This window comes from Phascolarctos cinereus, unplaced genomic scaffold (genome assembly GCF_003287225.1).
Source record: "Phascolarctos cinereus isolate Bilbo 61053 unplaced genomic scaffold, phaCin_HiC Scaffold_2;HRSCAF=192, whole genome shotgun sequence".
Lineage (NCBI taxonomy): Eukaryota > Metazoa > Chordata > Mammalia > Diprotodontia > Phascolarctidae > Phascolarctos > Phascolarctos cinereus.
This window is the reverse complement of record NW_027555625.1, coordinates 232,187,577-232,212,727: the sequence shown is the minus strand read 5'-3', so window position 1 is coordinate 232,212,727 and position 25,151 is coordinate 232,187,577. Positions and strand designations below refer to the sequence as shown.

Below are 25,151 nucleotides of genomic sequence, written 5' to 3'. Positions count from 1 at the left end.
GGAGGGTTAAAGGGTGAACAGTCCAAGGGCCAGAGCGTAAACTTTCTCTGCTGGACGATGCTTCCTCAAAGCTTTCCCTCTGAAGCTCTGGTATGGTCACTGAACTATGCAAGGAGCTTGGCTTTCTTGAGCTGTTGCCTGATTCAGTCTCTGACAGTATGTAATAATAACTCACCCTTCCCTAGTGCTTTAACGTTTTTGAAATGCTTTGCTCACAACAACTTTGTGAACATGCTATCCCCACTTCACAAATAAGCAAACAGAGGCACACAAAACTTAGGTGACTCATCCAGGGTTACCTGGTGACTCAAACTAAGGACTTCTGACTCTTTCAATTATTGGTTCTCTTTCCAGAAAAAGTTTCTCTTGGGGAGTGTGGTAGATCATACCGTGTACTCTCGTCTACCCAAGTGGTACTTACTCTAGTGATAGCAGAGGCACGGTGCAAAGTGGGAGGAGCAGTCCAAGGTCATAGAGTGGATGCTTCCTACTGGACAGAAGCTTCAGCAGGACTTCTTGCTAATTGATTATGTTCCCACTTCACCTGGGGAAGCCGCTGTTGTCGTTGTCATCGTCTTCTTCTCTTCCTTCTCTTCTATTAGCAGGAAGAGCCACCCCCTACCCTAATAGTCTCCTGAAGCCCTTTCCCAGCCTAGGGGAGAAGGATTGCAGAGGAGGGAAGAGAATAGCCATCCTATGTGGACAAGGACTTCTAGGAGTCACAGGATTATAGATTTTGAGCTGGAAGGGACCACAGAGATAATCTAGGTCAGTCTCCTCGTTTTGCAGGTAAGGAAACTGAGGCCCAGGAAGGTGACACAATTTGCCTAGGGTCTCACAGATAGTAAGTGGCAGAGCAAAGATTCAAACCCAGTTTCTCTGACTCCAAATCCAGTATACTTTCCCTTCCGTAACTGACTCTGTGGGAAGGGAACTGGGTAGAATATATAGATACTTTACTGATCCCTGGGTGGAAAAAGGTTAAGGGGGACAGCAAAATGTTTGAGGGAGGGACTTCAGGAATAGAACTTGGATTTGTAGATTAAGGAAATATCCCTAGAGTTCCAAACAGGAATCCTTCCCTCCACTTCTCTTCTTACCAGAGTACTCACTCCGCCCTCTTTTTCTCTCAGTTGCAGGGGCCCTCATCGCTGACTTCCTGTCAGGGCTGGTACATTGGGGGGCCGATACCTGGGGCTCCGTGGAACTGCCTGTGGTGGGAAAGGTTTGTACTCAAGCCTGACTACTAGCTCTTAGGCATGTCTTCTGGGTGCCACTATCTTCAGCTAATTTCTTATGAGCTCTTTAAGGACTTGGGACTATGTCTCCTCTTTGGCTGTCCTCCTATAATACCTAGCCCAGGGCCATGCCGATTTACTAGCAGAATGGATAGTGGGGGATAGTTACTGTTTAGAGAGAGGGCAAATGTGCAGAGGCCTTCAGGGCTTTCCAGTTGATCAGGCTTCAGGGCAAGTCTGTTCTGCTTGCCTGGTTAGTGAGGTCAGGGCAGAATAGCTCTTGTAACCACAGCAGTAGCCTGTGGCTACAGGAGATTAAAATCTGGATATAGCTCTTTTACTTTCTTTTCTGTCCTACAGGGCACTGGCTATAAGCCACAGGTGTTTATTGAACCCTACTTTTTGCCTAGCCTTGTGGGAGTTACCAAGAAGTAGGAGCAATGGTTCCTAAACTACATAGGAACCCATTAGAGAAAAACACCAGCCATCATAGATTCAAATGACAAATGGTGTTGGGTGGTTCAGGCATTCAGAGGAAGAAGAAAATGTTGTGAATTAGAATAATCAGGCAGGTGTTCGTGTGGAGGTTTACCTTGAATACTGGGCAAGATTTGAGTAATGGGAGGACATTCTGAGTAAAACATAATCAGAGGTGCTGATGGCCTGTGAGTGATTGCTGTGGTGTTGAGGGGAGGGTGGGGTACTAAGGACTCCTATCTGTTAGACTAACTGAAAATTGGCATTTAGGGGTAACAGCCAAGGTTGGTTGGCAGTGCTGCTGGGCCGGGGAGGGGGGAGCTTCAACCTTGTGCTGATGGGAGGCCCTTAGAAGATGTCTCATCCCTTCTCTCAGGCTTTCATCCGGCCTTTTCGGGAGCATCACATTGACCCCACGGCCATCACCCGGCACGACTTTGTTGAGACCAATGGGGACAACTGCCTAGTGATGCTGCTGCCTCTAGTGAACATGGCCTACAAGTTCAACACCCTAAGCCCTGGTGAGGGGGTTGGAGGTTGGGGGGTGCGGTGGGGAAGGGCACGGATTTAAAATAAGCATCAGGGTAAGGTGGAAAACACTTTATTGGGAATCGGAGAGGGAATCATAGAAAAGTAGTTCTGGAAAGCTGGGCGACATCCATCATTAAAGTTCTGGTACCTAGAGCAAATTGGCGAGGTAAGGTTAGCACAGTATGAAGAGGAGGCAGAAACCCAAGGTTATCCCAAGGCTGCTTATGTCCTCATTGTTACTAATCCCAGGCATCCTCCTTGAATTTGTCCCCAGGTAGCGCATGAGCTGCCCCAGTAAAGTACATCCCCATGATAGGACAGTGACACTTGTGAGGTGGAGTGTCCCAACCTCAGGGAATGGAGAAGAGATCATGCTTCCTCCCTGCTGTCCTTTGCAGATGCCCACATGTTGGTGCTCTGGGACAAAGCCCTAGTCACCCAGTGTTGGTTATGGTTCCGCTGGGTAAGGTGTGAATGATGGAGACCAGAGGGCATCCAAGGTATGGAGGACATGCTAGGGAGCACTGAGGATGGCAGCGGATGTGGTGCTTGAGGGAAAATGGAGTCCCCAGTCTTGGACTGAAAGCCTGCCCCTACAACTTTCTGTGTGACAAAGCCAACATGGCAGTAGGAAAAGAGCACAGGACTTGAAGTTAAGAAAGACCAAGGCTCAGATCCCATCTCTGACATTGACTTTGTGGCCATGGGCGCAGCGGCATTCTGAGCTTCAGTCTTCACATCTGCAGAAATGAGGATTATACTTTGAGAACTTGCCTCCAAGAGTTCAAATGAGATCAAATGAGACAATGTATGATGTGGATGTGGGTGTGTGGGTGATTATCATCATCTCTTCCCACCTGTCTCTCTCACACACACACACACACACACACACACACACACACACACAATGTAAACTCCTTTAGATGAAAGACTTGTCTTTTTATCTACAGCAGGCAGCACTGTGCCTTATACATGCAAGTAATTAATACACGTTTTTTGGATTGGATTTCAATGATGTTAGTCAAGTCCTTTGGCCCTTCCTGGGCTTTAGTCGCCTCCCCTATAAAATGGAGTTGGACTAGGGGTGGGGAACCTGGGGTCCACAGGTTCCCCCACCCCTGGACCAGACAGTCTCTTAAGATTCCTTCCAGCTCTAAATCCTGTGATACCCTCTTAGTTATAATGAGCACAGCCAGCTTCCTATCTACTTCCTGCCTTGGGGTGGGGGAGGGAAGGAAATATTATGAAATGAGGAGCATCAAGAGGGCTTGAAGTTAGCTCTAAGGAAAAACTTCCAACCTAGGGAAGCTTTCTTCCACAGATAGCCAAGGAATCAATGACATTGGATCTCCTCTTCCTTTCAAACCTGGCCTTATTTAAGTGAAATTCTAACCTTGAATAAAGGGTGGTGATATAACAGGACCCCTCTGAACTAGGTTTCTAAAACGATTTTGGCCACCATCAGCATGGCAGCAGTGGGGGAGAGGAGAAGTAAGGTCATAGGTCTTAGAGCTGGTAGATCATATAATCCAATCCTCTCCCTTTACGTAGGACAAAACAGGCATAGAGAGGTTAAGTTGTGCCTAAGTTACACAGGTAGTGATTTAAAGAACTGAGATTGGAATCTTGGATTGCAGCATTGTCTCATTGTAAACCCTATGACTAGCGTGGTATGTGTCTCTCTCCCCTCCCACAGATGAACTTTATCAGCTCTATCCCTGGGAGTGTTTTGTCTTCTGCCTCATCATCTTTGGGACCTTCACCAACCAAATTCACAAATGGTCTCACACCTATGTTGGGCTTCCCCGATGGGTCACTTTCCTCCAGGACTGGCACATCATCCTACCCAGAAAGCACCACCGAATCCACCATGTGTCCCCCCATGAGACCTACTTCTGTATCACCACAGGTGAGTTGTTGGGTTAGATAGTGGAACATTAGATAGAGCCCTTGCCCTTAGGGGGCTCCTAGGTTAGTGAGGGAGAGAGGACAGAAACAGGTGAAAAGATCATTGACAAGATCCGACAATCTATGTTATTAGATAAGAAATGCTTGGTTATGGCTGTAGGGACTAAAAGGAAGAAGAGAAGATTGGAGTTGGAGGAGGGGGAGAGGTCAGGTAAGGTGTCCCAGAGTAGGGGAGACTCCATCTGGCCTTGAAGGATAGTCAGGATTTGGATAGGTAGGGAATGAAGGTGCTACAGGTGGTAGGAACAATGTAATCCAAGCTTCTGAGGTGGAAGAACTTGAGATACAGAGACAGTGAGGAGACCAGCATGGCACAGAGGGGAATTTCTGTACGAACTTAGTGGAGATAAGAGACAGATTAATCCCCTGGTCATTAGAACATCAGAACTGAAAGGGTCCTTAAGACTATAGTCCACATCCATTTCTGCTTTTAGTATTCCTCTTTGTAAAATGAGAGGTTGCATCAGGATGACTTTTAAAGTCTCTTTTACCTGTGTCCTTTGATTTGATGATACTTCATTCAGTCTACATGCTTACCTCTCAGATTGTGGAAAGCATTGAATGCCAGGCTAAGTTGTTTGAACTTCAGAAGTTGTTGGCATTGCTTCTAGCAAAGACTACTAATTCCTTTCATGTGAAATTATCTGGGAAGGAAACCTCCTTCTCAGGGTTAGGCCTTTGTATGAGCCAGTATCCTTTCACAGTTTTCAGGTGGCTGCCAGAGCTCCTCCTGGTCAATGAATTTGAGTATGCCCTGCCCCCCTCTACAGAAGAGCAAATTGGATTTTCATTTACAGCCTGATACTCTTCCAGAGTAACTCAAGAAAATAATCCAGGCTTTCCTATTTCTTCTCTTTCATGACATCATTCAGGCTGGCTTAATTACCCATTGGAGAAGATTGGATTCTGGAGACGGTTAGAGGATATTATCCAAGGACTAACTGGAGAAAAGCCCAGAGCAGATGATATGAAATGGGCCCAGAAGATAAAGTAGTCCCCAACAACTTTCCTATGAGCTCTAACCTTGTTGCCAACCTTTCCAAACAGCCTCTTTCTCTCTTTCTCTTACACACACACATACACACACACACACACACACACACACACACACACACACACACACACACACACACACACACACACACACACACACACACACACACCCCTACCCCTCTCTTCCCATCCGCCAAGTGCCAGACTTGAAGTGAAATTACTTGGAGACCTGCTCAGTAGATGGGCAGCACCGATGGCTTCTCTCTCCTTTGAAACAAAGATGCTACTTGACATGTAACAGATTAACATGGGGAAAGGGAGGGTGGGGCAAGGCCCATATACCTGCTGGCCAGCATCCCTGGGGGTGCCTGCCCTTCATTTTTGAGAGTAGAGTGTCCCCCTCCTCACAGAAGCATCCCATGGAAACACAAGGGAGCTTGTGGAGAAGGAAAAAACCTGCTCACGAGGGGTTGGTTGGCATTGTCACCATGTTTCTGCACTGGGAAAGCCTGAGAGAGCCTGGGGCCACATGGATACCGGAGGAAGAGCAGAAGGTGGAGGGTTATCATGACTTTGACTCTGGTCCATTAGGGTTTTTGGTTTATTTTGAATGCAGTCCTCCAAGGCTGCTCTGCATGAAAACAGCCCATAGAGCCCAAAGAGCCCAAACAACAGTCAGATCTTCTTGCACTCAGTGGTCATTCACCATAGTGTCTCCTTTTTGCCCTTGGGACTGGGGGTTACCTGAAGGCCTGACTGACCTGCTATTGGGCTTGGAAAGCAAGGGGAGAAGCTTCCCTGGGCCAGTCTGATCTCCCCCTCTGCCAAGACTGAGGGAGATGGATATGTGACCTGTGCTGGCCCCCTGACTCCCAGCTCAGTTCAGGAACCTCACCTACCTATCCACCTCCCAGGAACAGACTTGAGCCGGACATTTCCCTTTTCATCGAAAGGCGATAATTCAGTTGGTGCTAGAGATGTTTCTTTGCACTGCAAGAGCCATGAGCTAAGGTGATGACTGGATGGGAGGGAAATGATAGCCCTTTTGGAGAAGGGTTGTCAAGAGAGGAGAGTGTTGTTTTTTTTAAGGTGCTTGCTTGTTTAATGTAAATAATATAAAGCCTTAATATCTTTTCTGTAACATGGAATAATATTTTACGGTGATGTTTTGAATGTATATAATATATTTATAACAAAGCAGCCGAGAATACTAACTTCGTTTGCCACTTGGTGTTTCTAGATTTAGGGGGAGGAGGTTGGGTTTGAAAGTATTCTCTGCCCCTCTTGGGTTAAGGCCTCAATCTGCCCTCTAGGGCATTGAAAAGGATAATGGGTTCTGTTGTCTACACTCTAGGGTATACTTGTTTCAAAAGGATGATCAGTTAAGGTAATCCTACTTCCTCATAGATAATGGAGCTTATTATAATAGATAAAAATAGATAAATTTCCTTCTTTAGACACACATTTGTCCATGAGTTAAAACACAGCATTGGTCAGGAAGCCAGTACTCTCCAACTCCACCTGCTCCAGCAGTCAGTATAAACTAAGGTTCATAAGTCATTCAACATGGGGTTTGAAATGACTAACAAAACTCAGCATGAGACTACAGCTTAACATGGCTGGATAAAATCCTAATTCAACCTTGGGCTGAATTATTGTGGAGAGCAGATTTTGACTCAGCATGTGAGCCACTTTCTTCATAATTAGAGCTATGTCCAGCAAAGGAACACATTTCTCTAGAAATGGCGTTCTCTATCACTTCAAGTGTGCAATCCAATCAGAGATTGTAAACTGAAGATTCACTGTCATAGGAGAGGTAAGACTAAAATGATTTCCTCACATCCCTCCCCCTCTGAAATGCTGTAACTGATTAGAATGTAAAAGCAGTAGAGGTGATAAGACCATTGTCTTCTGCCCTTTCGAGACCACATCTGCAGGATTGTGTTGAAATCTAGGTACCACATTTACAGTTAGGAATGTTGACATATCTGGAGCATATTTAGAGTATGACAACTGGGATGGAAAAGAGATTAGAAATACCATGCCATGTCAGATAAGAAATGAGGGATAGAAAAGAAAAGATTTAGAGAAGACTGTGATCAGAGTCTTTAAATATCAGGGCTGTCATGACAAACAAGAAATAGACATAAGTATATAGAGAATTAAACTATGAGTGGAAGTTACAAAGATAAAGTTTGACTAAGCTTATGCAAGAACTCGACTTCTTTCCAAATCCAAATCCAAATTTATAATCCAAAAAAACTTCCTATAAATTAAGAATTGTCCAGCAAATGGAATGGGCTGCCTCAGTGTGTAAAGAGTTTCTAATACTGGAGGTATTCAAGGTGAATCTGCATAATCATTATCAGATATTTTTAGCTGGGATTCATGCATCCTACCATAGAGTTTGCTGTGGCTGACAGCTTCCAAGGTCCTGTACAGTTATGCTAGTGATGTCATAGGTTTGAACAAGAAAGTGAGAGTCTAGCTGGGGGGTAAGGACAGTATGTATGAAAGATAGCCCCTGACCTCTTAAAGGCACTATATATAAATGGTCACTATTGGTAGTTGGGATAGAGGGGCTCACATTTAAGGCAGAAGAAAACAGGGCCAATGAAAGCTGAGAGCAAGTTAGAAGGTCTGAGAGATGACACAAGTCATCAAGTCCAATCAGTCCTCAAACAGGAATTCCCTCTGTAGCATCCTGTGATGAAAGCAATACTAATCTCTTCGTGGAGCAATCGTTTGATGTCCAGGGTGGGCTGAAGGGAAGGAAAGGTAGCCAGGTAGCTGACAGGGAATGATTTCCTAATCCCATGCTGTTGCTTGTCCTTCATTCTCGAAGACGACCATGGCATCAGGATGGTGATGCCATGACTTGTAAGTAGATTGGATTCCTAATCCCCTAACTTATGATAAATGCCCAGCCCTTCACAATAGTATGGACCCTGGATCCTCTGGTCCATCCCTACAGAGAAAAATAAATTTAGATTGGACCAACCAGGAGGATAGGAGAGGAACAGAGGAAGAATTCTTTTTTAAGGTTTTTTTGAGCTGAATTTCTGCACATACAGAACAGAGGTGAGCTTTTTTTCTTTTTTGGGGGGGGCAATTGATTTTATTTTATTAATTTTTTATTAATTTATTTTGATTTATCAACAATCACTTCCATATGCTTTTGAATTTAAAATTTTTCTCCCCCTTCCTCCCCACCACCCTCCCCAAAATGGTGCACAATCTGATATAGGCTGTACATATACATTCCTATTAAAACATATTTTCACATTAGTAATGTTGTAAGTAAAAATCAGAACCAATAGGAGGAACCATCAGAAAGAGGAAACAAAACTCAACAGAAGAGAAAAAAAAATAGCAATTCAACTTGCATAGTTCTTTCTTGGACGGGATAGCATTTTCCATCATGAGGCCTTTGGAGATGTCTTAGATCTTGTATTGCTGGGAAGGGTTAAGCGTATCAATATTAGTCATCAAACAATGTGGCATACGTGTGGGTCCTTTTCCCATTTGTATGATCTATTTGGAATATAGCCCTAGAAGTGCTGTTGCTGGGTCAAAGGGTATACACATTTTTGTAGTTCCAAAATGGTTGGATCATTTCACAACTCCACCAACAATGCATTAGTGTTCCAGTTTTCCCACATCTTCTCCAACATTTATCATTTTCCTGTTTTGTCATGTTGGCCAATTCTGATAGGTGTGACATGGTACATAGGTGAGCTCTTGTGATAAATGGTGTTAAATAAACAAAGTTCCTGCTGTAATACAGGGAGACAAAACAACCAGTATGAGGACTGAGACCATGAAATCACTTTTTTGCAGAGTGGTTTTTTTTCTTTTCATTTATTTATTTTTAGTTTTCAACATTCACTTCCAAAAGATTTTGAGTTCCAAATTTTCTCCCCATCTCATCCCTCCCCCCACTCCAAGATGGCATGTATTCTGTATTCTCATTCCCCTAATCTGCCCTCCCTTCTATCTCTCCCCACCTTCTCTTATCCCTTTCCTCTTCTATTGTCCTGTAGGGCAGGATAGATTTCTGTACCCCATTTCCTGTATTATTTCCCAGTTGTATGTGAAAACAATTTTTTTAAACATGTGTTTTTAAAACTTTGGGTTCCGAATTTTCTCCCTTCCTCCCTCCTCACGCCCCCCCCATTGAAAAGTCAAGCCAACTAGACACAGATTATACATGTGTAGTCATGCAAAACACTTCCATAGTAATCATGTTGTGAAAATTTGAGTATATTTCCCTTCATCCTATCCCACCCATTTATTCTATTCTCTATTTTGACCCTGTCCCTCCTCAGAAGTTTTTACTTCTGATTACTCCCCCTATCTACCCTCCTCTCTATCACCCCCCTGCTCTCTTATCCCCTTCCCCCCCCTATTTTCCTGTAGGGTAAAATAGATTTCCATACCCAATTCGTGTGTATGTTATTCCCTTCTTAAGCCAAATCCGATGAAAATAAGATTCACTCATTCCCTCTTATCTTCCCATTTTCCCTCAACTGTAAAAGCCTTTTCTTGTCTGTTTTATGTACAATAATTTACCCCATTCTACCTTTCCCTTTCTCCTCCCAGTATAATCCTCTCTCACCCCTTAATTTTATTCTCCAGATATCACCTCTTCATCTTCAGCTCACCCAGTGCCTTCTATCTATGTATAGTGTTTTAAGGTTCACAAAGAGCTTACTTCCAATGCAACCCGGTGAAATCATAGCTGGAATCCACTCCATAGGCCATCATCTAGTCTACCTGCTTCTACAAGTCTAGATACTGAGGGAGGTTAAGTGACTTGTCCAGGGTCACATAAGCAGTAAGGGCAGAAATTGGATGAGAACTGAGGTCCTCAGACTCCAGATTTCCCTTCATGATAGAGTAAAGTCATCACCATCTTACAAAAGGGAGCCAGAAGAGTGGACTGACTTATCTGCAGTCACATAGCTAGTAAACGGCAGAGCTAGGACTTTCACCCAGCTCTTCTGGCTAATAATAAAAATCGAATACTCTTACTTATAGAGCACCTCACTAATTACCAAAGGGCTTTCAGGAAAAAAGTGGGTCAGGCTGGCAAATTAGGAGTTTGGCTTATGAGATGGCTGCCTGAAGAGGACAGGAGGGACCCAGAAACATTTTAAAAGGGGTTACACAGCTAGTTCAGTGTCCTGAGATAGGATTCAGAAATACCTGGGGTCGGAGTCAATGTCCACTTTGGCATTTCTTGGTACAACTGCAGGTGTTCTCTTCACACCTTCTCTAATCCTTTCTTGGAAACCTGAATAACAAAAGCCCTATTCCCTCTTGGCACCAGCACTTAGAGTAACTAAGAGTGATGAGAATTCTCGGTGAGCATCTTCTGTCTGGCTCAACCATGAGCCAGAACAGAATGATCTTTCCCCAAAAAAGTACCCAGCCCAATCCTTCACAATTATAGAATTTTAGAGTCAGAGGGGGCCTTAGATTTCTTGCCTCAGATGAGGAAACAGGCCCAGAAAGGACAGTGCCCGAGAGGGTTCAAACTACATTTTGTTTACCCCAAATCCATTCTTGACCCTATAATGTGCTGCTAACATAAGTGCCCAGGTCACTGAAGCTGCTTGATGCAGTGCAATGGATTCTGGGCTCAAAACCTACTTCTGCTACTTAATCCCTTCACCTTGGGCATCACCTCTTATCTCTGGGAGGGGAGAAACCAGTTTCCTCATCTATAAATAGTATTTCTATAGCTCTTTAAAAGCACTTTCCTCACAGTAAACCTTGTGAAGGAGGGAGGGCGGTACTACATGCTGTAATAGATTCTTATTGTCCTCTTTTGTTTATAACAAAGATTTTTTTAAGAGAAAGGAGAAGAAAAATATTCAGCAAAACCATCCACATAAAAAAAAATTGATGTCATATACAGTATTTCATACCATAATGGACTTCCCACCTTTGCAAGGGAAGTGGGAGTGTGACCCTGGACCAGAGACATCTTGGGACCAGAATTGTTCTTTATACTTTTGCAAATGTGTTTTGAATTGTGGCAAATACATGGACAAAAAGGGTGGGGATTTGGCCCATCTTAAAAGGGTATTAATGAGGGTTTAGTAAAACAGTGACCACTGCTTTACTAAATGCTGTTTAGAGTAAATGTTCTCTAAATTCCCTTTCAGCTCTGAATCCCATCCTATAACCATTCTTATGATTGTGCACTTTGAATTTGGATCCAGGATGAGGAATGGAGGCTTGGATCAAGCCCAGAGTTGCAAGGATCCCTTTTGGGGATCCCTCAGGCCCACTTATTGCCAGAGGGTGGACTCAGTGCCACACCTAATGAGAACCTGCAGATCATAGCTCATTCTTACTCCTCTCTCAAAACCATGTACCATGCACAATTGGATGAAAGCTCATTTGTAAACAAAATAACCCAGGAAATTTTTTTATTATTTTTAAATTTCCTGACCTTGGTACATTTAGGCTTTTCAAGTATTGTCCCATAGGGAATCAAGGATAAGCAGATTTTTTTGGGGGGGGGAGCAGGGTTATGTCTGCTCTATAGTAATAGCCATTTTCCATCAACTCCAGTAGTCTTGTGTTGTGGAGACAGAAGTTCCCATTCTCTGACTCTTCTAATTAATTGTGTGAGCTTGGACCAGTTACCACCTACCAGGGCTTCAGTTACCTCTTCCATAAAATGTGAATAATAAAATGTGTGCTACCTCTTTGATGAGATTCAATTTAAAAAAAAAAAGTATTAAGAATCTGCTATATGGGGGCAGCTAGGTGGCGCAGTGGATAGAGCACTGGCCCTGAAGTCAGGAGGACCTGAGTTCAAATCCGGCCTCAGACCAAACACTTGACACTAGCTGTGTGACCCTGGGCAAGTCACTTAACCCCAATTGCCCCCCCAAAAAAAGAATCTGCTATATGACAATCTCTATGTCTCGAGTCACAAAGTAAAAAGGGCATTCCCTACCTTCAGGAAGCTTAGTGTATCAGTCTTCTAGGTGGATACAAAAAGAAAATTCAGACAAAAAGTGTAGGGATTTGGCTGATATTTTAAATATGTGGTTGTGTTGCCATCTAGTGGGTAAGAAGCATGTCATGGCATTACTACTGGAATGGCACTGGAGAGCACCGGGATAGCCACTACAAATTTCATATCTTCCTCAATCAGGAACAACTTTCCTAGTGTTTAATTACTAGCTCTTATCACAACAGGAATATAGGTTGTGAAAGAGTTCAGGAGTAAAGGTTCTTCTATCTTGGCCTTCTCTTTCTCGCTCATCACGTCCCATTCTATTCAATTACTGAAACCTATTCATTCTTGTGCAAATAAGTGTCTCTCCCAAGTCCAAAGCTCATCATTCTAGTCCTAGCACTTCCGACATCTCATTAGGACTACAAGAATGATGATAATGCACTTTCCTATAATGCTTTAATGTTTACAAAGTGTGTTCTTCACAGTCACTGCTGAATGCCTGGGTTTTTTTTTTTAGGCTATTGGGGTTAAGTGATTTGCCCAGGGTCACACAGCTAGTAAGTGTCAAGTGTTTGGTCTGAGGTTACATGTGAACTCAGGTCCTCCTGACTTCAGGGCCGGTGCTGCATCCACTGCGCCACCTAGCTGCCCTGGTATTCTCCTTTTTTACAGATAAGCAAACTTAATAGTGACCTGAGTGATTTGCTTAGAGTCATATAGCTAGTTAGTCTCAAAGCCAAGATTCAGCCAGTCTTGTGGTTCCAAGACAAGTGTTCTTTATTCTATCCAGTGATGATTGCAACAACCTCCCTGGTCTCCTTCCTTTCAGTTTCTCTCTCTTCTGATCCCCCAATCTATCCTACCCACGCTGCAAGAGCCATTTTATGGGAGCTCCCTGCTCAAAGTAGCTCTCCATTGCCTACAAAGTAGGCATAACATAAATGTAAATATGATAGTTTAAATGTCTATGGTGCTTTATGGTTTATAAAGTGCCTTCCTTAATGATTATACTAAGTCAAGTTTCTATAACACTCTACAATTGACAGATTTTGCTTTCCTCACAACCATCCTGTGTGATAGGTTGTGAAGGTAGGACGAATGAAGAGACTGAGGTTCTGAGGTCTGGAGTGACTTGATTTAGGTAACAGTAAGCTATAAAGTCTCATAGCTAGTAAGTCTTAAGGCTGCGATCAAGGCTATTGGCTTGCTTTCCAAGTTCCTCAGCCTGGTCAGGATTCACAAGCCTCCACAATCTACCTTTCCAGCCTTATCTCCCACTGGTTCTCTTTATGAACTTTTGGTTCTACTTAAACTGTATTCACTGCCCCCCAAATATTTTCTGAGCCTTCCCACCCCTGTGGCTTTGGGCAGACAATCTTTCTTGCTCTTTGCCTACAGAAATCATATCCTGCCTTAAAGTCCCAGCTCAAACTTCACGTCTTCCAGAAAGCCTCCCTTAACCCAGTCAGCCAAAAGTGATCATGAACTCCTGTAACTCTTAGCAATTAGTAATTTATTAATCAAGCATTTATTAAGTGGTTACTATATGCAAGGTGCTGGAGACACAAGAAAGACAGTCCTGCCTTCTAGGGGTTCATATTTGATGGGGAGACAATTTGGTCACATGTAGTATGTAAGACAGATCATAGGAGTTACACAATCCATGATGAAGCATGTCATCTACTTTCTGACCAAGGTGATGGACCCAGAGTATGGATTGAGACATTTTTTGAATATGGCTGAGGTGGGAATGTTTTGCTTGACTATGCATATTTATTACAAGTGATTCACCACAACACAACCCCCCTCCCTACTTCCCCTACTTCAATGGAAGGGAGAAAAAAAACCAAACTTTTCATTCATAGAAAAAAAATACCTTTAAAAAGCAAATATAAGATAAAATAAATGCAAAGGGTGGGACATTAACAACTGGGGAATTAGGAAAGCCCTCTTGAAGGATGTGGGTGATTGAGCTGAGTCTTGCTGGGAGCTGAGAGTTCTAAGAAGGAAGAGCATTCCAGTCCTGGGAGGAGGCATGAATACAATTTGTGATGACGTTAAGCTCTGTGACCACAACACACCCGGTGACATTTTTTTTTTCTTGCTAGGCAAAGCGACTTGCCCAGAGTCACACAGCTAGTAAGTGTTATGTCTCTGAGGCCAGAATTGAACTCAGGTCCTCCTGAATTCAGGGCTGGTGCGCTATCCACTGCACCACCTAGCTGCCCCTGTCCACTGACATCTTAAAGAACATCTGACTATCCTATTGGATAGAAATCCCTGTTTATATTTGGATACAAGATCAGAATCATGTTCCCTTACATTTCCCTAAGGTATTCCTCTACGTTTCTAGCAGCTGCCTGGGGTTAGGACTGCCTCCCTCCTTTGCCACAGTAAGAGCTAAGAGCATTTCTGTAAATTTGAAGTCTGCAATTAAATAAGCCTACTAACTTTCCCATGCTGCTGGGTCAATTTAGTATTCACCTTGGGCATCCCTTATCCAGCTCATTGCCCCTGCTTCTACTGACCTACTCTCAAAATTCTTGGGGACTTCCCTTTTTCATATATGATTTCAGTCTGATTATATCACTTGTCATGGGCCCATCCCTAACTGAGCCCTCATTCCCAAGCCAGCCTCCAACATGTTGTGTAAAGAGTACTAGATTTGGAGTCCCAGGACCTGGGTTTCAATCTCCATTTGCTTCTTACTATTTCAAATTCAGTATGCTGGGGACAAAGGAAGCTTCTGATTTCAAGGGACAGTTTCAATCAATACACATTTATTAAGCGCCTACTGTGTGCTACATTGTGCCTCAGGAACCTCATCATCCTGCAAGACCGATCAGCCTTGGTATTCATGTTTCATCAGTACCCTCTATTCCTCTGGCTGAAAGGCAGAGCCATAACCTCCAAAACTTCCATTTAAGGAGAGGGCCCAGGACAATCATCTCATCGTTTCCCACTGGCTGCACTGATTTGGACTTCCTCCTCATGCTCATAGCTGGGTACCTTCCCCTCCCACCCTCTTGACTTTTCAGCTTCCTTTTTCGTGCTGTCCTTTCCCATTAGATTATAAACTCCTTAAGGGCAGGAGCTGCCTTTTTAAAAAAAATTTGTACTTCATCCCTGGAGCTTATCACAGTGCCTGGCACATAGTAGGTGCTTAATAAATGTTTATTAACTGATGACTGTGCTAAATGCTGGCACTACAAAGTAAGATTAGTCATGCTATCAAGGAGTTATTAGAGGATCTATGCTCACAGATAAGTAAATACAGGACATACCATAAAGTAATTTGGTGGAGAACACTAACAGTGAGAGAATGAGGAAGCATCTCTTGAAGGATGTAGCACAGACTATGAAGAAAGTGAGGGCTTCCAAAGGAAGAGGTAAGGAAGGTGAATATTTCAGGTATGGATACAGCTTAGGGAAAGGCATGGACATGACCGACCAGTTTGGCTGAAACGTAGAGTGAAGAAAGGGAAGTAATTTGTAATCAACCTAGAAAGATGGTCTGGAGATAGATTGTGTAGGGCTTTAAATGCCAAACAGAGGAGTTCGTATTTTATCCTAGAAGGAGTAAGTCACAAAAATTCCCTGAGCAGGAAAGTTACATGGTTAGTCTTGAACTTTAGGAAGATCACTTTGGTAGCTTTGTGGAGGAGAGACTGGCAGGGGGAAAGGATAGATGCAGGCAGACCAAATAAGAGGCTATCATAATTGTCTGGGTGATGAAGATTTCCTGTACAAGGATAATGGTGGTGAGAGGTGACTGTGAGAGACATGCTGAGGAGGCAGAATTGAATGAATATTTACTGAGCTCCTTTGTTGTTCAGTCATTTTCAGTCATGTCCAACTCTTCATGACTCCATTTGGAGTTTTCTTGGCAAAGATACTAGAGTGATTTGCCATCTCCTTTTCCAGTTCATTTTACAGATGAGGAAACTCAGGCAAATAGGGTTAAATGACTTGACCAGGGTCGCACAGCTAGGAAGTGTCTGAGGCCAGATTTGAATCCGGGTTTTCCTGACTCCAGGCCAGCTCTCTCTCCACTGAGCCAACTAGCTGCCCAAACACTGGATATGAACAGGAAAAGCAACAGCCCTTGTTCTCAAGGAGCCCACACTAATTAGGGGAAGCAACACATAAAAGAAAGTTCAGCTGCAGGGCAGATGGAAGAGTCTGGGAGTCCTAAAGGTGTAGTAGTGGAGCTTTGGGCAAGGCCCCGAGGTCCTTCAGATGCCTAAGTAGGTCCTATAACAGTATGGAGCTCTGCGGTAAGTAGAGGCAGGCCAGGGGGTCAGGAAGGGAGGTCCTATAACGAGCTAATGCAGTTGTTCTGACATTGTTTTCAATGTACTCAAGTTTGGTTGTAGAGGGTCTGCTAGTGAGCCACCTTGCCATCTGCTAACAGGTTTCATTTTGAATTTTATTCTTCCAGAGTCCGGGTTTGGATGACTCTGATGGGGGACCCAGATCAAACATCACACATTTGTGTTTAAAAGTGATTGGCAGGGCAGCTAGGTGGCGCAGTGGATAGAACTCTGGCCTTGGAGTCAGGAGGACCTGAATTCAGATTTGACCTCAGACACTTGACACTTACTAGCTGTGACTCTGGGCAAGTCACTTAACCCCACTGCCTCACCAAAAAAGCAAAACAAAACAAAAGTGGATAGCAAAACAATCAGCCACAACTTTCTGCAGGGAAGTGGCGCAAACATCCATAACTAACTCTAACTCTCTCTCCCCACATCCATACATATATATATATATATATGTATATATACATATATATATATATATGTATATATACATATATGAAATGTGTATATGAATATATATATGTATATGTGCATGTAAGCCTCACCAATCACTTTGCTTTCCCCCTTACTGGAAACCTAGAAGGGCATTGATTCCATGAATTTAGGAATACTTCCTACACAGACCCATGTGGACATTCATGACATTATCTGTTATATTCTGCTGAGTCCAGGCATATCATGGTAGGGTTTCAAGCTGGAAAGGGTGTTAAAGATAATTTAGTTCAGCTCCATCATTTTGCTTACAAGGAAACTGAAGTCCAGAGTGGTGATACCCACTCCATGAAGTGGGTTTTTTTAAATTAATTTATTTTGATTTATCAACAATCACTTCCATATGCTTTTGAGTTTAAGATTTTTCTCCTCCTTCCTCCCCACCACCCTCCCCAAGATGGCACACAATCTGATATAGGCTACATATATATACATTCTTATTAAACATATTTTCAGATTAGTGATGTAAGTAAAAATTAGAACCAATAGGAAGAACCACCAGAAAGAGGAAACAAAACACAACAGAAGAAAAAAAAATAGTGAATAGTATGCTTCCATCTGCATTCAAACTCCATAGTTCTTTCTTTGGATGTGGATAGCATTGTCTTTCATCAAGAGGCCTTTGGAGATGTCTTAGATCCTTGTATTGCTGGGAAGGGTTAAGTTTATCAAGATTAGTCATGGCACAAAGTGGCTATTATTGCCCATGAAGTTTTTCAAGATAAATCTAAGGTAGAGTTTAATGATCCACTAATATCTATATCCCCCACAGGCTGGTCCCTTGTAGTCCTTTTTTTAAATTAAATTTTATTCTTAAATGTATTTGTGACAACATAAACAAGTTTGCTCTTCTAGTCCCCGCCTCTCTGCAAAAAGGCTCTTCTCCCTCTGCTTCTCTCCCCTCTCCCTCTTTTTCCTCTTTTCCTTCTGATTAAATTGCCCATAATATAGAACTAAAGTATTTCTTTCAAATACTTACTGTGCTCCTCGGGTAAAAATTTTATGCTTCCTTTTCTCGACTTTTAAAAACAGGCGATGTCAACTAGAATCGGAGAATGTCACAGCTAGACGAGGTCCCAGAATACAGAATTGGAAAGAATTTATAGAACTAGCCCAGTTCCACGCATTCATTTTGTAAAGGAGCAAAGTGAGGTGCCTAGAGGGGCAGTGACCATGTCCAGGGTTTCACAGTGAGTTAAGGCCAGATAAATGTTTGCAGAATGGATGAATGAGGGAGATGTGGAATCTACAGGTCTCTGTGTCCTATCAGGCGTGATAGAACCAATGGAAGCGTCATCATTATGCAAGTAAATGTATATGCCCTGACTCCTTTCTTGCCATCTTCATGGCCTTTAAAGCCCGTGGCTGCGCTCACACGGTGGTAAGGTGAGGCAGAGAACGTGGGTTCGCATCCTGCCTCTCACGCTTCCTACCTTGGGTAAGTCCTTTAGCCGGCCTTGGCCTCAGTCTCCTCAGTTGTAAGATGAAGAGTTTGGCTTAGGTGTTTCCTGAAATTCCTACAAGCTCCAACAACTTCATGCAATTGCTGAGTCAGTGAGAGTGCACCGGATTTGGTTCCAGGAAACCTGGGTTCTAGTCTGCACTCTACCACCGACTTGCTCAAAAAGTCAATTAACCTCCCTTAGCAGAAGAGGTAATAATAATGCCATCAGATTACTGTGAGGATCCAAAGAGATAACGTATGTAAGGCGCTTTGCAAAGAAGAAAAGCCCTACAGAAGTGTCAGCTAATCACCCACAAGCCCTCTTTGGGAGATCTTTCTTCTCCCAACAGAACTGCACCCGACCAAGCCTGCTTTTCCTCAATCATTATTACCAAGCACCTCAATAACTCACTTCCCAGAAGTGGATCTCGGGCGTTCATTTCCGCTCTACTTTGAATTTTGAGCTTGCCGCGCCCTCCCGTAGGCTTCTTTCTTTTTTTGTTTCTCAGCGACCTGGTAAGAGAGCTGCGTCGGTTCGCCGCGCTGATGTCAGAAGTGACGTCATGGCGCGCCGAGTCCGCGGGGCGGGGAAGGGAACCCGTTCGGGGAGGGGGGCAAGGGAAGAGGGAGGGGCGGACGGAGAAGAAGGGGCGGACTCCGAGCGGCAGCGACGCAAGATGGCGGCGACCACGGGCTCGGGTGAGCGGGGGCGCCGGGGCCCGGGGGGCCAGCGGCTGGGGATGCGGGGATCGGCCTTCACGGGCTCTGTGCCGCGGGGAACCGCGGCGTGGGAGAGGCCGGGGCTGGGCTCCGGGGGCCAAGCGGCCGAGGGGCCGGAGGCTGAGGCGGCGCCCGGGCGCCGGGGCCTCGGTTTTGGCTCCTCGGGCCCCTCAGCCTGGCGGGGTCCTGGGGGCCGCCGACGCTCTGGGCCGGCCGAGCCGGAGACTGCCCCCGGACCCTGGGCGCGGTGGGTGTGTCGGCTCCAGCTGTGGCAGCCGCACGGGAGGCAGGGGCCGGAAGCGAGGGGCTGGGGCGCGGAGAGGCCGCGGGGACCGGGAGGGGGTGGGGTGGGAGGATGGAAGAGGGACCCGGGGGAGGGGCGCGGCGTGGGGCTGGGGTCGGTGTGATGGCAGGGACCGTCCTGGGCTGTGCTGGGGGAGAGAATGTGGAGGGGGGGCGGAGACCCTGCAGGGGTCGGTGTGTTGGGGGGGAATGGTATTGGGGTCCAGATGTTTGGGGGAGGAGCCGTGCAGAGGTCTATGTTTTGGGGGGTATCTTGCAGGGTTCTGTCCGGTTTGGGGGGGGGAATTTTTCGTGGTTTGGGGGGCAACCTTGCAGAAATTTGCTTGGGGGGCCTGTTCAGAGGTTTGTTTAGGGGAATGCTTGCAGAGGTTTGGGTGGGGGTGACCTTGCGGGGGTCTGTGTTAAGAGGCGAACCTTGTTGCAGGTGTGTGTGTGTGTGTGTGTGTGTGTGTGTGTGTGTGTGTGTGTGTGTGTGTGTGTTGGGGGGGCATGCAGAGGTCTCTGTGTTTGGGGAGGGGAAACTGCATTGGGTTTGTGTGTTGGGGAGGAATCTTTTTTTTTTTTTGCTTTTCTGGTGAGGCAATTGGGAGAGTTAAGTGACTTGTCCAGGGTCACACAAGTAGTAAGTGTCCAGTGTCTGAGGCTAAATTTGAACTCAGGTCCTCCTGACTCCAAGACCGGAGCTCTATCCACTGTGCCACCTAGCTGCCCCCTGGCAGGGAGGAATCTTGGAGGGGATAAGGGGTCTGTGTGTTGGCAAGGGGAGGAACTAGGGAAGGATCTGTTAGGGATGGAAAGAATGATGAAAAGATAGGCTATGGGAGGATTGGTTTCTGAGAAATGGAATGGGAACAAGTTAGCCCTTCCACTAGAAGACTTCTGGGAATTTGATATTAGGACCAGATTTAGAAGAGATGGGGTTGCTGGAAATTGCTGAGGAAGGAAGGAATTCAATTCAAAAGATGTTTATTAAGCACTGACTGCAAGGCACCATACTAGTGCCTTTGTAACTGATGATACAAAGATTGAAAGCTCCTCAAGGGACTTAATATGGGGAGGGGGGAAGGATACATGTATATAAAAACAAAGTAATTTAAGGAGCAAAAGACATTGACTCCACAGGTAATCAGGAAAGACTTCCACAGGTAGTACCTGACTTGAACCTTGAAGAAAAATAGGGATTCCAGAAGGTGAGATGGAAGGTGGAAGTGAGGAAGCTAGAGACGTCAGTGTTCTGGTTTCTATATAACTGAGACACTGTCCTTTCCTCTCCAAGCATTTGTGCCCCTAAAACATGTTTCTGTTATCATCCATGCTGCTATGAATGGGGAGGAATTGATAATAGATCACATTTCCATAGTTTACATTATAGTTTACAAAGCACTTTCCTGTTAAGGCCCTTGTGAGGCAAGTGATAACAGCTGAGATTTGTAAAGTACTTTGCTTCAATCATTTAATTAATCATTTGATTTTCACAACTGCCAGATAAGGTAGGTAGAGTAGATATCATCCTCATTTAGAAATGAGAAAAATAAACCTTAGAAATGTGAAATGTCTTGCCTCGGAAACATCATTAGTAAACCTGGCACTTGAACCTTACTCCTCCTCCTCCAATGACTGTCCACATTAGACATAACTGAACTATCAGAGCTGCAGTTGATTGATTTGATGTTCATTGCAGTAGAATTTGATTTCTGAAAGTGCATTTTATCTTAGAGATAGAACGAAGAGATAGAAGCTGGTTGCAGCTTTAATAATGATATATTAATGTACAAAGCTCCTGCAACAGGCACTCCTAGGAGAGAAAGGCAGAGTCAGGCCAAACTGCTGTGGGAAACTTCCAACTAGAATAACATCTCTGCCAGGTTGCCATGAATTGTAGTGTATTATTGTGAACACAGTAGCTATTGGTGTCTTAGTATTACAAGTCTGCCCTGTTGATGGTTTCTTATATTTTGTCCTCACAGATTTAACAACCACTTAACTTTAATTTTTTGAGGTGCTGCCAATCAAAGGTCCTTTAATAAATAATGATGCACTAAGATGAAACACTTTCTGTGACTGTGTTAGATAATGTAGAATAGTCTTAGAGAATACTGAGGAAACCCTACTCAGAGCATCTTTGCCTGTCTGTAACTTGAAAGTTGTTAAAAGCTGGTTTTGATTAATTGTATTCATAATAGCATAAATATCAATCTGTTTCCACTGTTTTAACAATGGAAAGCAATTCAGGCAGTATGGAGTTTGCACCCCCTGGGGTTGTTTAGCTATACATGTAAACATCATTAATGTAAAGTCCGTACTTAAAAACCTGCCCTCTCCACCTCTCCTGGGAAAAAGTAGGCTTCTTATGTTAACTCCTCTAGTGACTGAATATTTCTTTTTGTGGTCACCAGTTCTGGCTTTGGCTACCACTTTCCTAATCTCCTTCAATTCTTAAATGCATGATTTCAGGAGAGAGTAGGCATTGGACTTCTGAAGTGAATGTTAGATCCCTTCAGGAAGGCATCAGCAACTTGGCTCCTTTCGGGCTATGCTGTGTGGTGATGTTAGTAATAGTTCAATAGGAATCATATTGGTACAGTGTAATGGGCACTGGACTTGGAATCAGAAATCCTAGCTAGATTTAGATTCAAGCTCTACCATTTGATAGCTATATGACCTTAGACAAGGCAGTTAACTTCTTAGGACCTCATTTTCCTCATCTGTAATATGAAGGAGTTATGCTAGATAACGTCTAGGATTCCAGTTCTGACATTGTGTGGTTGTAAAGCTCTTTAGCTGTACAAGCTACTTGCTTCCAAACAGGGCTGTTGCCTTACACATAGGCACTTAACAAATGTTTGTAGAATTGGGCAGTTCTGTGAGGTAGATAGTGTGCAAGTATGGTTGCTTCCAATGAGATTTAAGGCTGGAAGGATGTTTAGAAACATTAAGTCCAGACTGCTCTCCCAGCCCTCCAGAGAGATGGTGAAACAGCTTGCAAGTACATATTGGAGCTAAGTGGTATCTGCATAGGTGTGGAGTAGGAAAGCACTACTAGGAGATTTTTAATTGTAGTGTGTATAGTGTCACAGTGACCATACCTGTTGATATCTATTTGAAATTTGCTTGCCATTAGTATAAGATCTAGCCTGCCCAGATCTCTGAGGATTTAAGTCGTTTTAAAATGATTGATTAATTAAACTATGAGCTACTAGATAAGTAATAATTTTTTAATATCTAAAACTGAAGAATAATGCTTTATCAGATTTTATCAACTCTTGATCATCTTCTGTAACAGCAAAGGAGTTTTCAAAGCACTTTCACAGCCGTTTTCATTTTTCCCTTTACTGTAACCCCTTGAAGTAGATTGGGGGAGAGGTGCCATCTGTCTTCTTTACAGATGAGAAAACTGACACTCATATAAGTGAAATGACTTGTCCACAGATTTTCTGATGCTTTTTCAGGGTCTTTTCCACTGAATCCTGTGCTGCCTTTGGAAGGAAAAAGCACAGATTATAGTTATCAAGGAATGCCACTGATTTTAGGCTTAGTGTCCTTTAGGTTAAATGCAGGTAGCATACCAGCTTACTCTCCTTCCTTGGGAACTGGAGGTTACTCACTAATGGGGACATAGTAATACCTTCAGGAGATCAGAAGAGTTATATTTAGGACTCGTATGCTAAGAGCCAGAGTCCCTGTAATAAAATTAATTGACATTTTTGTGAATCTGTAATATTTGATAGGAAATAAAGTAAAAATGGCCAGCCTTTGGAAAATAGAATCTTTTTGTAACTGAAGTATTTAATGAGTAGCTTGGTGCCTTAATTTTCTTACCTGTATTAATAATTCAGATTTCCATAGAATCTTAATGTTTATGAAGTATTTTGCTCATGTAGCCCTGTTTGAGGTAAATGCTAGTGTTAAGTTGAACACTCCCACGGGTTTGACCTCATCAATAACAGTTACCTAGAGCTTGCAAGGTGTGCAAAGCACTTTACAAATACTCATTTGATTCTCATTTACAACTCTAGGAGATAGGTGCTATTACTAATCCTGTTTTACAGATCAGGAAACAGAGGGAGATAGAGGTTAAATGACTTGCCTAGGGCCACACGTGTCACACGTCTGAGGCTGGATTTTAATTTACATCTTCCTGACAAGTACAATACACTGGCCATAGCGCCCCCTAGCTGCCTCTAATGAATGTTTGAGTAGAGCCCTATATCGGCTTCGCCATCTGCTGACTGATGTTATAAGAGCACTAGATTTGGAAGGAGGGCATCTGGTTTTGAATCCAAGTTTCACGATTTGCATTCTTTCTGACCTTGTACAGACCTTAACCTCTCAGGGTATCAATTTCCTCATCCATAAAATGTAATATTGTATGTAATTTGTAAGTCTCCGTCCAGGTCTAAGTTCTGTGACTCTGGGTATGCTTGGTATATTATAAAAGAATCAAATTGCCCTCTGCTGTCTCGTTTATCTTGGTAACCCCTTCCTCAGAAAAACCTTTGGTTTGTTTTGTTTTCGTTTTTTAATTTGCTCCATACATAATAGCACAGAATCTCAGAAGCTTTATTTTGCTGAATTTTAAGTCTTACCCTGCAAAAAATCTGTCTGATACATTGCTTTCTCATGTATGAGAAAGTAGTTACAAGAAATGATGACACTTGAATGATGCTAAGAGGATATGCACTCTTTATGAACCACAACTTCTATAGTTTCACCTAACAGGGATTCTTAACCTTGGATTTGTGAACTTGTTTTTTTCCCCCACATTATTTTTGATAGAATTGGTGATCCTGTATGTTTTATCCATTTTAAAATATTCTGATGAGTTGATTACACAAAAAAGATTAAGAACCTCTGACATAGTATTAGCATTCCCAGTGAATATCAGTTGATCTGTATTACATAATATTTCTTTCCCCAAGGATCAGGGACTACATTGGGCTCTTGCCATGCAGATTCTGTGTATAATATGACACTGAGATGTAGTAATTCAGGATACCCAGATCAGTTGACATTTACATTAGACTTCTCTTAATGGGAAATCAAGCCACAAGCAATTTTAAGTAGTTTTTCTTAGAAATCTGTGTTTCTTAGGGGGAGTCATTTTAAATAAGTGATGTCCAAAGCAACCTGAATGTTTCTTTCACCTCACTTTTGGTATGCTGTGACATGCTTCTTCCTTGTGGCCATAATATTTTCTCTCTATCTGCTGATTGGTAATTATATCTAGGTATATATATTTTTTAAAGTTGAATGACTTTCTTTTAAAAAATCAACACATCCAAGAATTAATTGGATCAAGAAGAAGCAAGAGCAAGCATTTTCTAAGACAATTTTGTGTTACTATAACAGTCCAGCACAGAGCTTCTAAAACTTTCTTGTGTCATGGACACTTTTGGCAGTCTAGTGAGGTCTGTGGACCCTTTCTCACAGTGTTTTTAAACGTAAAAATTAAAATATGTAAGATTACAAAGGAAAGCAATTATACTAACATACATTTATCAAAAAAAATTTCAAAGTTTATGGACTCCCTGAAATTTTTCCATGAACTCCAGATTTAGAACCCCTGGTTTAGCATAAGAATGCCAGTGCTCCACAGAAAAATTCATTTTAGTACTACATGTGAAAAAGGTTTTTTAATGTGTATTGTATAGATGAATATTCATATAATACAGTATTAAAAA

At 43.3% G+C, this 25,151-nt stretch overlaps 2 protein-coding genes and 1 long non-coding RNA gene across 5 annotated transcripts in view; 2 read left to right on the top strand and 1 right to left on the bottom strand.

Annotated features, from left to right (window-relative positions):
• The window catches only part of PEDS1 (plasmanylethanolamine desaturase 1), a 42,020-nt gene extending 35,599 nt beyond the window's left edge, over positions 1-6,421 (top strand). For both annotated transcript variants that reach the window (XM_020984201.2, XM_020984200.2), the window contains 4 exons: positions 1,134-1,225; positions 2,092-2,236; positions 3,943-4,155; positions 5,087-6,421. In XM_020984201.2, the coding sequence (XP_020839860.1) occupies positions 1,134-1,225; positions 2,092-2,236; positions 3,943-4,155; positions 5,087-5,208 (572 nt within the window). In that variant the 3' untranslated portion in view covers positions 5,209-6,421. The remainder of the gene's footprint in view (positions 1-1,133; positions 1,226-2,091; positions 2,237-3,942; positions 4,156-5,086) is intronic.
• Positions 6,422-17,275: 10,854 nt separating this feature from the next.
• LOC144455868 (uncharacterized) lies at positions 17,276-19,421 on the bottom strand. The gene is made up of 2 exons (XR_013484688.1): positions 17,983-19,421; positions 17,276-17,652 (listed from the first exon to the last, which is right to left on the bottom strand). It is a non-coding gene; the product is annotated as an uncharacterized LOC144455868 (long non-coding RNA).
• The window catches only part of UBE2V1 (ubiquitin conjugating enzyme E2 V1), a 28,998-nt gene continuing 22,919 nt past the window's right edge, over positions 19,073-25,151 (top strand). For both annotated transcript variants that reach the window (XM_020984204.2, XM_020984202.2), the window contains exon 1: positions 19,073-19,146. In XM_020984204.2, coding sequence (XP_020839863.2) covers positions 19,125-19,146 — 22 coding nt within the window. In that variant the 5' untranslated portion in view covers positions 19,073-19,124. The remainder of the gene's footprint in view (positions 19,147-25,151) is intronic.